The sequence below is a fragment of the Plectropomus leopardus genome, chromosome 18 (genome assembly GCF_008729295.1).
Source record: "Plectropomus leopardus isolate mb chromosome 18, YSFRI_Pleo_2.0, whole genome shotgun sequence".
Lineage (NCBI taxonomy): Eukaryota > Metazoa > Chordata > Actinopteri > Perciformes > Serranidae > Plectropomus > Plectropomus leopardus.
The window spans coordinates 29,084,984-29,096,980 of record NC_056480.1 but is presented as its reverse complement, the minus strand read 5'-3'; the positions used below and the strand labels follow the sequence as shown (position 1 = coordinate 29,096,980).

General features: G+C 41.5%; 1 protein-coding gene across 2 annotated transcripts in view; it reads left to right on the top strand.

Annotated features, from left to right (window-relative positions):
• The first annotated feature begins 462 nt into the window (after positions 1–462).
• Positions 463–11,997, top strand: part of trit1 (tRNA isopentenyltransferase 1) — a 55,732-nt gene continuing 44,197 nt past the window's right edge. The window contains exon 1 of one of the 2 annotated variants that reach the window (XM_042507106.1): positions 463–659. In XM_042507106.1, the coding sequence (XP_042363040.1) occupies positions 501–659 (159 nt within the window). In that variant the 5' untranslated portion in view covers positions 463–500. The remainder of the gene's footprint in view (positions 660–11,997) is intronic. The other variant, XM_042507105.1, reaches the window with a different exon arrangement.

Here is an 11,997-nt window from a genome sequence, read left to right as displayed (position 1 = left end):
TATTTTTATGCTGTTTCATGCACCCCGGCACCATATGTACACTAAAAGTACAAAAACAATTCCCAATCACTTTATTTTTTATTGTGAACTAGAAAATGGCTAGGGGCCACCCAGCACCCAGTCGGGGGCCCGATTTGGCCCGCAGACCGTCAGTTGAGTATCATTGACCTGAACGTTTTCATCAATCGGATATGTTCACTAAGCAGGAATAAGGAGGGATACCTCTAATGAGACGCCTTGACTGAAGATTATTATGACTGAACTGTTTTTGATGCAGTTTAATGACACGTGAAACTGCAGCGTCCAATCAGAGCGTCTCACTGACACCAGTTAAATGTTAAATAATTATATTTATAGAGCCTCCGCATCACAGCACCACCTCATCAATCAGTGTTGCCACAGTTACGGCTGCCTGTTGCCTGGTAACAGAGCCCACCTCTCATCTCTGCTCTGACTGCGCATGCGTGTTGCAGTCAGCTGGGCGCCGATGAAGCAGCATCATGGCGGCGTCCGCTGTTAGCGTGCACTGTACCTTACGGAAGGCGATGGTTCCGTCGTTGGTGGTGATTTTAGGGGCTACCGGCACCGGGAAGTCCAAGCTAGCGATCGAGATCGGAAGACGGCTTCAGGGGGAAATAATCAGCGCGGACTCCATGCAGGTAGGAAAACAGGGGACATGAGGGGAAGAGCAGGGGGACCTTGACATGGCAGCCATTATGCTCTGTGTGACACTGTAACATGATGGAAATAAGTCGAGTAAAGACGAATCAAACATGTGCTGAGCTGCTAAATTAAAGCAGACAGAGACAGAAGCCAGCAGACTGTCAGCTGTCTCACCGTGTCTCTCTATGACGAGGCTGTCCATAGCTAAATGCTACGCTAGCTGTTAGCTAAACAGTCTGTCAGACTGAGAAAACGACAGTAAAATGTCATTATATCGCGATATTTCATCTCCATGACGAGTTTGCACGGTCTGCACTGACTCCTGTCCAACACTACAGCCCAGGTCCACAGCAGCTGGACTCAACTGGACATCCTGTTAGAGACACGCAGCCCAGTCTGTCTGTCCTTAAAGGTCTGTTTAAATACATGAAGTCATCTAACTCAGCTAGCAATTTTTGGTTCTAAAAACTGTCCGAGAATGGTACAATGCAACCAATGCAGTTTTTAGTAACGTTTAGTTTATGACAGTTTTTTGTAAGGGCAAGTTTTCTTTTAGTTCCCAGAACGTGCTTCTTAAAGTAATATTCTCTACAAACATCATAAGGCGTTTAAAATGTTTTGTTTTTCTGTAAACCTATCACATTATATCACATAAAAAATGTTCTGTAATCTCAGTCCTAAAAAAATATGAATGTTACTTTGAAAGATTCCTTTGTTTTTATGTAACATTGTGGGAATGTGTTATAAACATCACCAAATCCTCAGAATGTTGCAGTAATAACATTATGTCTTAGTCAGCCTTTACCTTATAGGGACATTATCTGAAATGATGAACAGCCTTAAAATATTCTTTGAATATTAGATTAAAATGTTTTCTTTAAAACATTATTGCAACTTGTTGGATATGTAAGCCAATGTTGAGGGAATATTCCCTGCTAGCTGGAAAGGGACTGTTCTGTATTTTTGAGAGGGGAGAGGGTGGTACACAATGGTGAAGGCATTTCTGATATTTTTTTATACAGTCAGTATTTATTAATTTATTTAAAAGGGTCCCCATTAGCTGATAGCAGTGACACAGCTAATCTTCCTGGCGTCCAAAATTCAGTACATCATATTCGTATTATATGATATACACAAGCTTGTGTGTGTGGGATGTACATTAGCTTAATCACAATACGCTGTGTCCAACATCACATCTGTTGTACCTCCCTTCCATCACATATGTACCTCAGCTTATGTTTCATTAAGTGATCGAACAAGTTCACTGAATCTTAAACAGTGATGCACATTAAATAACATTCACATCATTAGTCTCAAGCAAAAAAAACTCTGTTTACGCAGTATTAAAGAACCTGGCTCTTCCGCCTCATGGGGCCCCTAAGGCATGAACACTAGAGACTTACTGCTGAGTGCAGCTGAGGGGTCTTCAGCAGGTAACTTTTTCGAGTGGAGCGACTGACAACAGCTTTCGCACTTTGCCAGCTTGGCGATCAAATAATTTAACCTTGTGGCTCGTGAAGACTTTACAAATGTTATTGAACTGAATGGATTAAATCTTGACAGTGACATTCCATGGGGGTTTTAATGCTCCCAAAAATCTATCCACTGATTTTCAGACATCTCTGTCTTTGTCTCATCAATGTAAGTCAATGGGAAAAAGTCTTTCCGGGCCCCATGGCATCACGTGACAGACCCCGATGGTGTAAATCCACTTTTGGCCACTATGTAAAATTTGCTCTATAGTCTGGCGCACTTCCTGGGGGCTTGGTTTGGTAACTGCTCTGCCTCCTCAGGAGACTAGCGGCAGCCCTGGGTCCATTCATTCCAAAGGGAAAAGTGAACGAGAGTCCAGATTATGAGTCCCAGAGTTACTGAAGTCAATATTGAACCCATTTGTCACAAGCCCCAGCACTTCTAAACATTCTCAAACTGAAATGGCATTTTTTCAGATGGAAAGATCAGAGGAAAACTAATTTTATCAGAGATATGTCTGCTTTGCAACACACTCTTTCGAGATTTGGCAACTGAAGTTGGCTGATATCAGAAATTAAGCTAGAAGCTAAAAACAAGCAGAGGGTGCAGCAGAACATCAGGCGCGTTGAAAGTGACACCTAACTCTCATCCATCAATTTGAACTGATCAGCTATGAACAGATCAAGAGATCAATTATCCAGCCTGTGAGTGACAAACTGCTGCTGAGGACAAAACAGAACTCATGGAGAGCTCCACCTGTTGCACTATGTTCACAGACCCATTAAAACATCTGAATTTTGAGTGAGATGATACAAAGGGACAGACAAACAATTAAAAGATAAAAAATTAATGAATAAATAAAAAGACCAAAGTGACCCCCTACCACAAACTTGACAGCGAAATGTCTCAGCAGCGAAATGCTGGATGAATTGAACAGAAAACTATCTGTAAAACGCTCAAATATGAACATCTACCATACAAGCATGACTGGGCCAACACAGATGTTAGCGTTGCCCTGGTTCCCACGTCAAAAAGCTGATGGGGTTTTTCCATTGGATTTTGGATCATTGAAGAAAATAAGCTCTGTTGCAAACAAATGTTTATGATACTTACACATTTTGTTCAGCAAGATCATATTCACAAATGAACACAACTTTCAGGATTTTTGAACCCTAAATACAGTTGCCAGAAGTTAAAAGCTTATGCAAGGCTATGAACAAAATACACTTTGGTCGCTTCGCTACTGCTGCAAGGCTGTAAAGCCATGTTGAGTGCTGTTCTGCGTGATGACGTTCTGTAGTCTCAGCTAGCCACCAGTCAGCAACCAAAATTTTTAGAAACATAAAAGCTTCGAAGTTCACAGTACGGTATTTACTGACTTATTTTACATCGTAGAACAAAACGTCAAAGTCTCTTTATCTTTTGTTATCCAAAGACCTTATTTCAGGCCAAAAACACATTGAAGAAACCCATTGACTTTGAGAGGAGAGAACCAGAGGTGCTTAAATAATAATAGATTTCTGGGTTTATGGAGTCACTCGTATCTCTATAAGTAGTAAATACAAAGTTTAATTCAGTAAATAAGTGAATGCAAACATTGCTCTTAGATGTATGGAATCAGGCTGGACAGGTGTGTTGCATCTGCAGAGGACAGCGTTAGCAGCATGAAAACAGTTATTGCACAGTCTAGGGGATCATTTACACGGCACCTTGCATGAAAGGTCAAACTTTAGTTGCAGTTTGACCTTTTATTCACATGACAACAGTGTTTTGGGGGTCTGAAAACGCAAACTTTTGAAACAGGTTTCCAGAGTGTAATCTTTTGAAAACGCCACCCTTTCTGTCGCTGTGTAAACTGGCAGTGTGCGGATCCCTTGAAAATGTTGACATCACAGCTGCACTTTGCTTGTAAGTGTGGTCTTCTTCTGTGGTGTGTCATTACAAAGTTACACAGCCAGCTACTGGCCTGGCATGCATACTACAGCGTTTTGGTTGTTTTGTGGATCTTGGTATATGAGGATTGTTCTTACAGTGTTATCATATGAATGCAGATTTTTTTGAAAATGCAAAAGAAGGACTTTTGAGTTTTTATTAGAGTCGTTCTTGTCTAAATGTGTCCTAATATTTAAGATATTTGATGGAGGATAAAATCAAGTTTGGCTGGAGGGTAAATGTGAAGGTGATCACTACTCTTTAGGCCTCAAAACAACTTTTTAATGTTGTTAAAATCTTATATTTTAAACTGTTAATGTTGAAATGTCACTGTAAAGATAAGGTTTGGTTCATCCATCACTGTACAAATAAGCATATTTAACCCTTTGAAACCAGGGACATCACTTTTCTTGTGCTGTTTTCAGATGCCTTTCACATGTATTTTAACCTTTGAATTCTGAGCAAATTGGTGTGATTTTCTTTCCAAAATATGGGGAAAAAGGGAGTGAGAAATGTTTAAAGAATTTCAAGAAATAAGTAGATTTACTTCAGATTTGCTGAGGTTTCAAAAGGTTAAGAGGAAGTAGTTACAGGTTTATAGATAAGCTGTGAGATGTTTGGGCTGTATGACAGATGACTGTGTTGACATGAAAAGATATTCTATTCTCACTTTCACTTCTCTGTGTGTGTGTGTGTGTGTGTGTGTGTGTGTGTGTGTGTGTGTGTGTGTCAACGCCATGACATTTAAAACACTCTCATGTGTGCCTCTCCGCGCCTCTCTCTCTCTCTCTCTCTCTCTCTCTCTCTCTCTCTCTCTCTCTCTCTCTGTCTCTCAGCCCCGCCCTGCCTTTCAGTTCTCAGGCTCCGTTGCCACAGCAACCAGAGGGCGTGCACACAAAAGAAAAGGTTGGGTACAGGTTTGGGTCACAGCAGAGCGCAGAGTGGACACACACACACACATACATACACACACACACACACACACACAGAAACACCCACAGTAACTCCACTTCATCCAAATGAGCCAGCAGTGATTCCTCTGACTGCAGAATTCACCCAGTCACATCCCCGTTCACTCTTTCATCACCTTCCTCCTGTTCCAGCTCCATCTTTCCTCCCCCTCCTCTCTGCCTCTTGGTGGTGTGCATTGTCCTTAAGAGTGTGCATCCCAGCGGGTAGCACTCTTCCAGCAGTCACCTGGTACTGGGTAAACTGGGTTACGCTAATAACGTTTGAGCCCAGAATATCTGAGCGACCAGCAGCCCTGGTGGAGAGAAACTGTGGCCTAGTTACGGCACGGCAGCCCAAGCCCATCTCCACAATCCCCGGCCTTGTTGCTGTCCTCCTGTTGGTGTGTGTGACAGCGACAGAGACATGCAGACATGGAGTGAGTGAGAAAGAGACTGCTCATGTGAGAATGAGGCTGTGTATGGGCTGGAGCGGGCCTGTGTTGTCTTTGGGATAGGAAACAGTCTGGTCTTGTTTGGGAGAAAGCAGCATTGTGCTGAGCTGGTGCATATTCAGCGCCATGCTCCGCTGGCCCAGCAGCTGATAGTGAATGGGCACGCTGTGGCCACTGGGAAGTGTCTATTGTCCCGGGGAGAATTGGTTCCCACACTACCCTAACACTCCTATTGTGTCCCTCTCAACACCCCCCCCCCCCCCCTGCCCCTGGCCCATGCCCTCAACCCACAGTTCATTGGACATTATTCACTCATTAAATGAACATGCTATCTATGGCACACACACAAGTGCTCATTCTGTACTGCCAGTGAATGAGACGCTGCTAAGTAGTGTAAACCTAGGGTTCCCAAAGTGGGGGTCCTGGGACCAGCGGGGGTCCCTTCAGAGGCTCTCTCACTCCCCACAGGCTGGACTGATGGGAGAATGTGTGTGTACAGTATGAGTGTGATTTAAGCTTTTACAGTCCTCACTGTACCTGTCGTCTTATCTATATGCAGCTGAATTGTGTCATTAGAAACCAGAGAGTGAAAGGTCCTAAATTAGCCAGTTATTTAACCCTGTGAAACCTAAGCAATTGAGCAATTTCTGAGCAATTTCTTTCAAAAATATGTGGGGAAGACAATAGGCAACTTAAGAGCACATGGCCCCCCAAAAAAAGCACAGTTAGCTAGTAAATTAGTAAAAAGTTACAGGGAAATTACTTGAAAGTAAGCACAAAAAAAGAGAAGAAACAAAACAGAAAATGTCCTGAAAAAAATTGCAGAAATTTTTTAAAATTATTTGGTTAATTTTTTCCCCGTAAAAAAAATTAAATATATATAATGGGAAAGGGATGTTATACCTGTGAAAAATGGAAGCAAAAACAAAAATATTGTGTTTAAGTTTATGTGTAGTGTATAATGATACTACATCAAGGTCAGCAGTTACTGTTGCACTGCCTGCATTTGTTAATCAAGTGTCACCTGAGGTGAGAGGACTATTTATCCAGGCACAAAGCATTATTGGTAAGAAGAAGACACATTTTACGTGTGCGATGACAGTGAGGGGACAGAGTGAGTCCTCTCCAGAGGTGATTCATGTGACAAGTGCTCAGACTGAAACATTAGAGCGGTTTACTCAGAGCTGTGATCATCGTTCAAACGCTGTCTCGTTTATGAACTCTTTCACATTACAGCAGAGACTGCCTGTCTCACTCTTCATGTCAAGGGTATCTGCAGCTGCAAAGATAGTGTGTAGACTGTTTTTAGTCATTGTCTTGTCTCTCTTCCTCTTGGTAATGACTATTTTGACAGAAGCAATTAAAGTTTTCGTAGTGCTTTAACTAAGGATGCAGACACTTCAGGATGCCAATAAAATATCTTTTGGATTTCTATGATATTGTAACAAGGTTTAACTGGAACATTAAGTAATAGTACTAATTACTGAAGTGTATCAGAGACACTGAGATTTACACTATAAAACTGCGTGGATGTGGTGATCTGCTGGTGTCTGCTGTCTGACCTGCAGCTGGATTTAAACATACAATCCACACTGTTACACCACTGCATTAAATCTGTTGTTTCATTCTACTCAATGTAAAGCAGCACTGAACAAACCAACTTGATTTAATTGACCAAGACCTGCATTTAGTTTGGAACAAGATTTAACAGTAATATTCAGTAACAACAACAACAACAATGATAACAGCAGCTTCTCAGAGACCACAAATAATTGTCTACATGTTCCCGCTTCACAGAGATGTATAGATGTAAATTAGAAGGCCCTTCTCTGGCAGCTGCTGGGAGCTTCTGCTAAAGTCACCTGAGTGCATCTGGACAGTTATAGAGTACATTAGCCAATTACTGCACAAGCAAAAACATGAACCTGCAGCAGACAGTATAGGACAAACAACTGCTGCAGTGCATCAATTATTTCTTTGTTGTGATTATTCATTAATAAAATAAAAGAGGATGCACCACAATTAAACAGTTACACATGCTGAACAATATGAGTAATTATTTGTTCATATTGGTCAGCTAATTTCAGCACAATAGCTAACGTACTTGCTGGGTAGAAAGAGCAGCACTAAGCAGCCAGCAGCAGCAGTAATGAACTATATAAACTAGTGGCTCTCCATTTAGATGATTCATAAAAATCCTTCAATTCTTAGCAGCTATCATAGCATCATTATTGAGCACCATTATGTAGCTTTGCTTGATTTTTTTACCTGAGATAGGTAGTTCAAATGAAACGTCTTCACACAAAACTGCCTTTTTTATGTTATAAAAGAAGACATACCTCTCTATTTGTATATCTTTTCCTCCTCCTCTATTCTTAGTTTTAAAATTGCGCACCTGAAGGTTCAGACCTTTTTTTATGAAAAAAAAAAGTAAACGTAGACAGCTTATAACTTGCCTGTTGACATGTGTCAGTCAGGCTTCTCTCCCTCTCTGACCAGAGGTGAACATCAGTAACTCATTCCTGACTTTCACTTTCAGCACCGTGCTCACAGGATCGGAACATTCCCAGTTTACACGACGAAAGAAGGGGCGGCGTTGTCAAAAAATGACACTCTGGAACCCGGTTTCAAAAATTATGTGTTTTCAGGCCCCCAAAATGCTGTTGTGTGAACGAAAGTCCAAGCCACAGGCGTTTAACGTTTCATGCAAGAACCGTTGCCACGTTAACAGCCCCTCAAACAGGTAAAAACACAGAATAAAGCAATTTCAAGTTACAAGTCGTGCATTTACGACACTTTTAAGCATGCCGGTGCAGGTGGCTCATCCAACACATGCTAATGTGTGCTCACATTTTTTCTTTTGTTTTCTTACAACTTAAGATCCAAGCATTCAGGAGGTTTGCAGGAAGCCTAATTGTCAGCAGCGGTCACCTTAATGACAATATATTCCTTTAAAGCCTACTCACTGGAGCTTTCAATTGGATAATTAAATAAATTGAAACATCTGTAGGCAGGAAATGAATCAAAATTGATCATCAGTGATATGACGTCCACTTTGTGAATAAATTGGCTCCATCACACAAAACCACCAGCATGACTCTGTTAATCAGGGTGTCCGAAAATATATATAGTCCTATATTTTCATTTAAATTTTTATAAATATTCGGCCTTAGTCTTAAATTTGAATTTGTGGGGTCTTTATTGCGATAAATATTTCAAATGTTTAATCTAATTTAATTTATTCAACATAATTTTTTTTTAAATGAATCAACCTTTTTGTTAAACATCTTTAAATACACCACTGAACATCATACTTCACATACATAACATACTTCTACTTTATATAAGTATAATGTAAAAAGACAGCATGAGGTTCAGTGGTATGTTACCTGTTTGCAAAATATAGACTAACCTAACTGACATTAATGACCATACACTCTGAACTATTGGCAGGATAAATGTCAGGTTTAATTTTTGTGCCATATCAAAGACAGCTCAGTAGAGCAGCCCACTTTCATGGTGGGCGGCTGTGGCTCAGAGGTAGAGAGGGTCGTTTTCTAATCGGAAGGTCAGCAGTTCGATTCCCGGCTCCTCCGGGCAACATGTCGAAGTATCCTTAGGCAAGATACTGAGCCCCAAATTGCTCCCGACGCCACGTCATTGGAGTGTGAGTAGTATCCTTAGGCAGGATACCGAGCCCCAAATTGCCCCCGATGCCACGTCATGCCGCGTGTGAATGGGTATTGAGTAGCAGCTGACACCTCTGCCGCCACTGTGTGAATGTGTGTGCGAATGAGTGAATGTGACAGTTTAGTGTGAAAGCGCTTTGAGTGGTCGACTAGAAAAGTGCTATTAAAGTACAGTCCATTTTACCATTTTTGTTCCATGTTTCAGAGATTTTTTTAACCAAGTATGAGAAATGATTTAATTACAAAGAATGTCATAATACGTCTAAAAAAAAAAAATCAAATCATGTCTCACCATATTTACTGTTTTAAAAAGCCAGTAGATTATTTGATATAAGGCCAGCCTATTTCAGTAAATCTTGATTGTCTTCACGGTCACCCCTGTGAAGGACTGAGTAGATTGTGCTTTGCAGTTAAGTTTACTGTTTCATGTTCCAAAACGCAAAAGTCACCTTTTGGTTCATAGTTTTTCTATTCAGAGCATAGTGGTTTATGCTGTTATTGTAATCGTTATGCACAGTGCAGCCTTATTTAATGTGTTGTTTTTAATGATTTTTTTAAATTCGTTTAATCTTTTTAAAGCTAATGCAGGGTAAACAATCATTTTAAACACACCTGATATGATCTAGCCTACTGATAATACAGACATAGTCGTAAGCCTGTCTGACTGTTCATTTATCATCAAATACAATTAAAAATAATAAGTAGGCTTTTATAACTTCTGCTTTTAGTCTCAGTATTTCTCCCCAGGCCGTCACCTCACGCCGAGTATATACTGCTTTATATTCTTCATGGAGCTTCATCAGCAAATTTGCTCTGCTTCTGAGAAGAACATGGCTCTCATTTAATCTTACTTTTGGGTTAAAATATCCTCTTTTCGGGGCTGCTTTTGTACTCGGTGCGCGCATTGAGTTGGAGCTTATTCCAGCCTGGCTCGAGTTAACGCTGATTAGATGAGGCTGAACTGTGTTAGTAAAACGGTTTAAGCCTTAAGAGGAAGTTGAGTGAAATGGGACTTTGGAATGCTTAAATGAGAAAATGATGATTTTTTTTTCAAAAATCTGTCTTAAATTCGGTTAAAAATGATCTTGAAAAGGTCCTAGAAAGCAATAGATTGCAGTGTGATCCATGTAGACACCCTGATTGACAGCACTTTATGAAGGATTTGAATTATTCTCCACTTTCTTCCCTCCAAACAGTTTGTGTGATAGCAGATTTCTCTGGGCAGTTACCCTCTGTCTCCTGGTGAACGCATTAACTAAAAACACATTGTTACCACAAGATAAATGCTCTCCCTGCAGGGTGTTTAAGGACTGTGTGTTTGAGTTATGTGTGCATGGGGCTGGGGGGTATCATAGCATCATCAGAGGTCCTAAAGGGCAATTTTACAGGTCATGCACATGTATGCACCATGACTTTAGAGTGTGAGGCTGTTGGGGGTGTCGGAGGCCGCTGACCCTTTGCTTTCAGCATGCATAGACCAGGGGAGTGGCCGTATTCTTTCAAAAAACATGAGCAACCAAAATTGCGCCAAAGGCAGACAATTTGTCAGGCTTGTGGTTTTGTGTTGGATGTGAGAAATTGGCCCGAACAGTAGTAAAGCTGTTATGTGTCATCTTGACCCTCATAGTGCCATAAAAGTGGAGTGAAGGAGGTGTTCTTGGTAGAAACACTGAGGGCTGCTTCGCCTTTTAAGTCATAAATTTGGAAATGTGATGGTGATGAAACTGACTGATTGGAGCGCTCTGTGTGTGTGTGTGTGTGTGTGTGTGCGTGTGTGTGTGTGTGTGGGGAGGGGAAAGGCTTATTATTGGCCAGAGGTTATTACACCATACACACCCATACACCAACACCACCTGCTTATCTGCGCATTAAACACATCCTACGCTCAAACACTGTCCAGCGACGTGTTATATCCCTCTAATTCGCTCGCAGTCATCCTCCTCCTCCTTTCTCCTTCTCTTTCCCTCTCTGTGCATCTCTCTCTCTGTCCCCCTCCCACTGTCTCTCTATCTGTCTGCTGTGGCTATGACCTGTCTGGGCTTTGACGTATCAGTTTGTATTGTAACTCAGCCGATGCTGCCTCCCACATCCTATTTTATGATGCATCCCTTCAAGTAATCTAAGCCTGTGTAGGAGAGAGCCAGAAAAGAGCACTGATTAACTCTTATTCTTGGTGTGTGTGTGTGTGTGTGTGTGTGTGTGTGTGTGTGTGTGTGTGTGTGTGTGTGTGTGTGAGTATGCAGTCTGCGGGTGTGGTGATGCGGACGCCACTACAGTAAAGCAGCGAGGGAGAGGAGGATGGCAGGTTGGGAGAGAAGGAGGTGGGGGGGGGGGGCAACGCCATGAATGATTTATTAGTCTGGCATTACTGGGCCATTTCCCACAGAGAGAGGAGAGGAAGATGGAGGGATAAATTGTTGAAGGATGGTGCCTTGAGGGGCGAGGAGAGAAGGGGTAAAAAAAGGAAATAAGCGGATAGGTATTCTGTGGTAAGTGTAATGGAGGGAAGGATAAAAATAAAACAGTGCAGCTTCCAGTTGGAGCTGTTGAATGTGCATCTGTGTCCAGGGGTCAGAGTAAGGACGGACTGTACCGTCATCCTCTCTTGACCAGAGTCCACTGACAAACGGACTGACCCTCCTGTTGTTTTTTATCTAAGCTTTTAACCTTTTGGCATTTATTTTTTCTCTTAAGTTCCATTTTTTGTGCAAAAAAGTTGAAGAAAAAGCATTTTCCCCAGATTTTTCGTTCTTTCTTTCTTTTAGAATAAAATAACACATTCTCATCCCACCTCATCACATGTTGCATTGGACTTGTGCGTCTACATATTACGAGTTA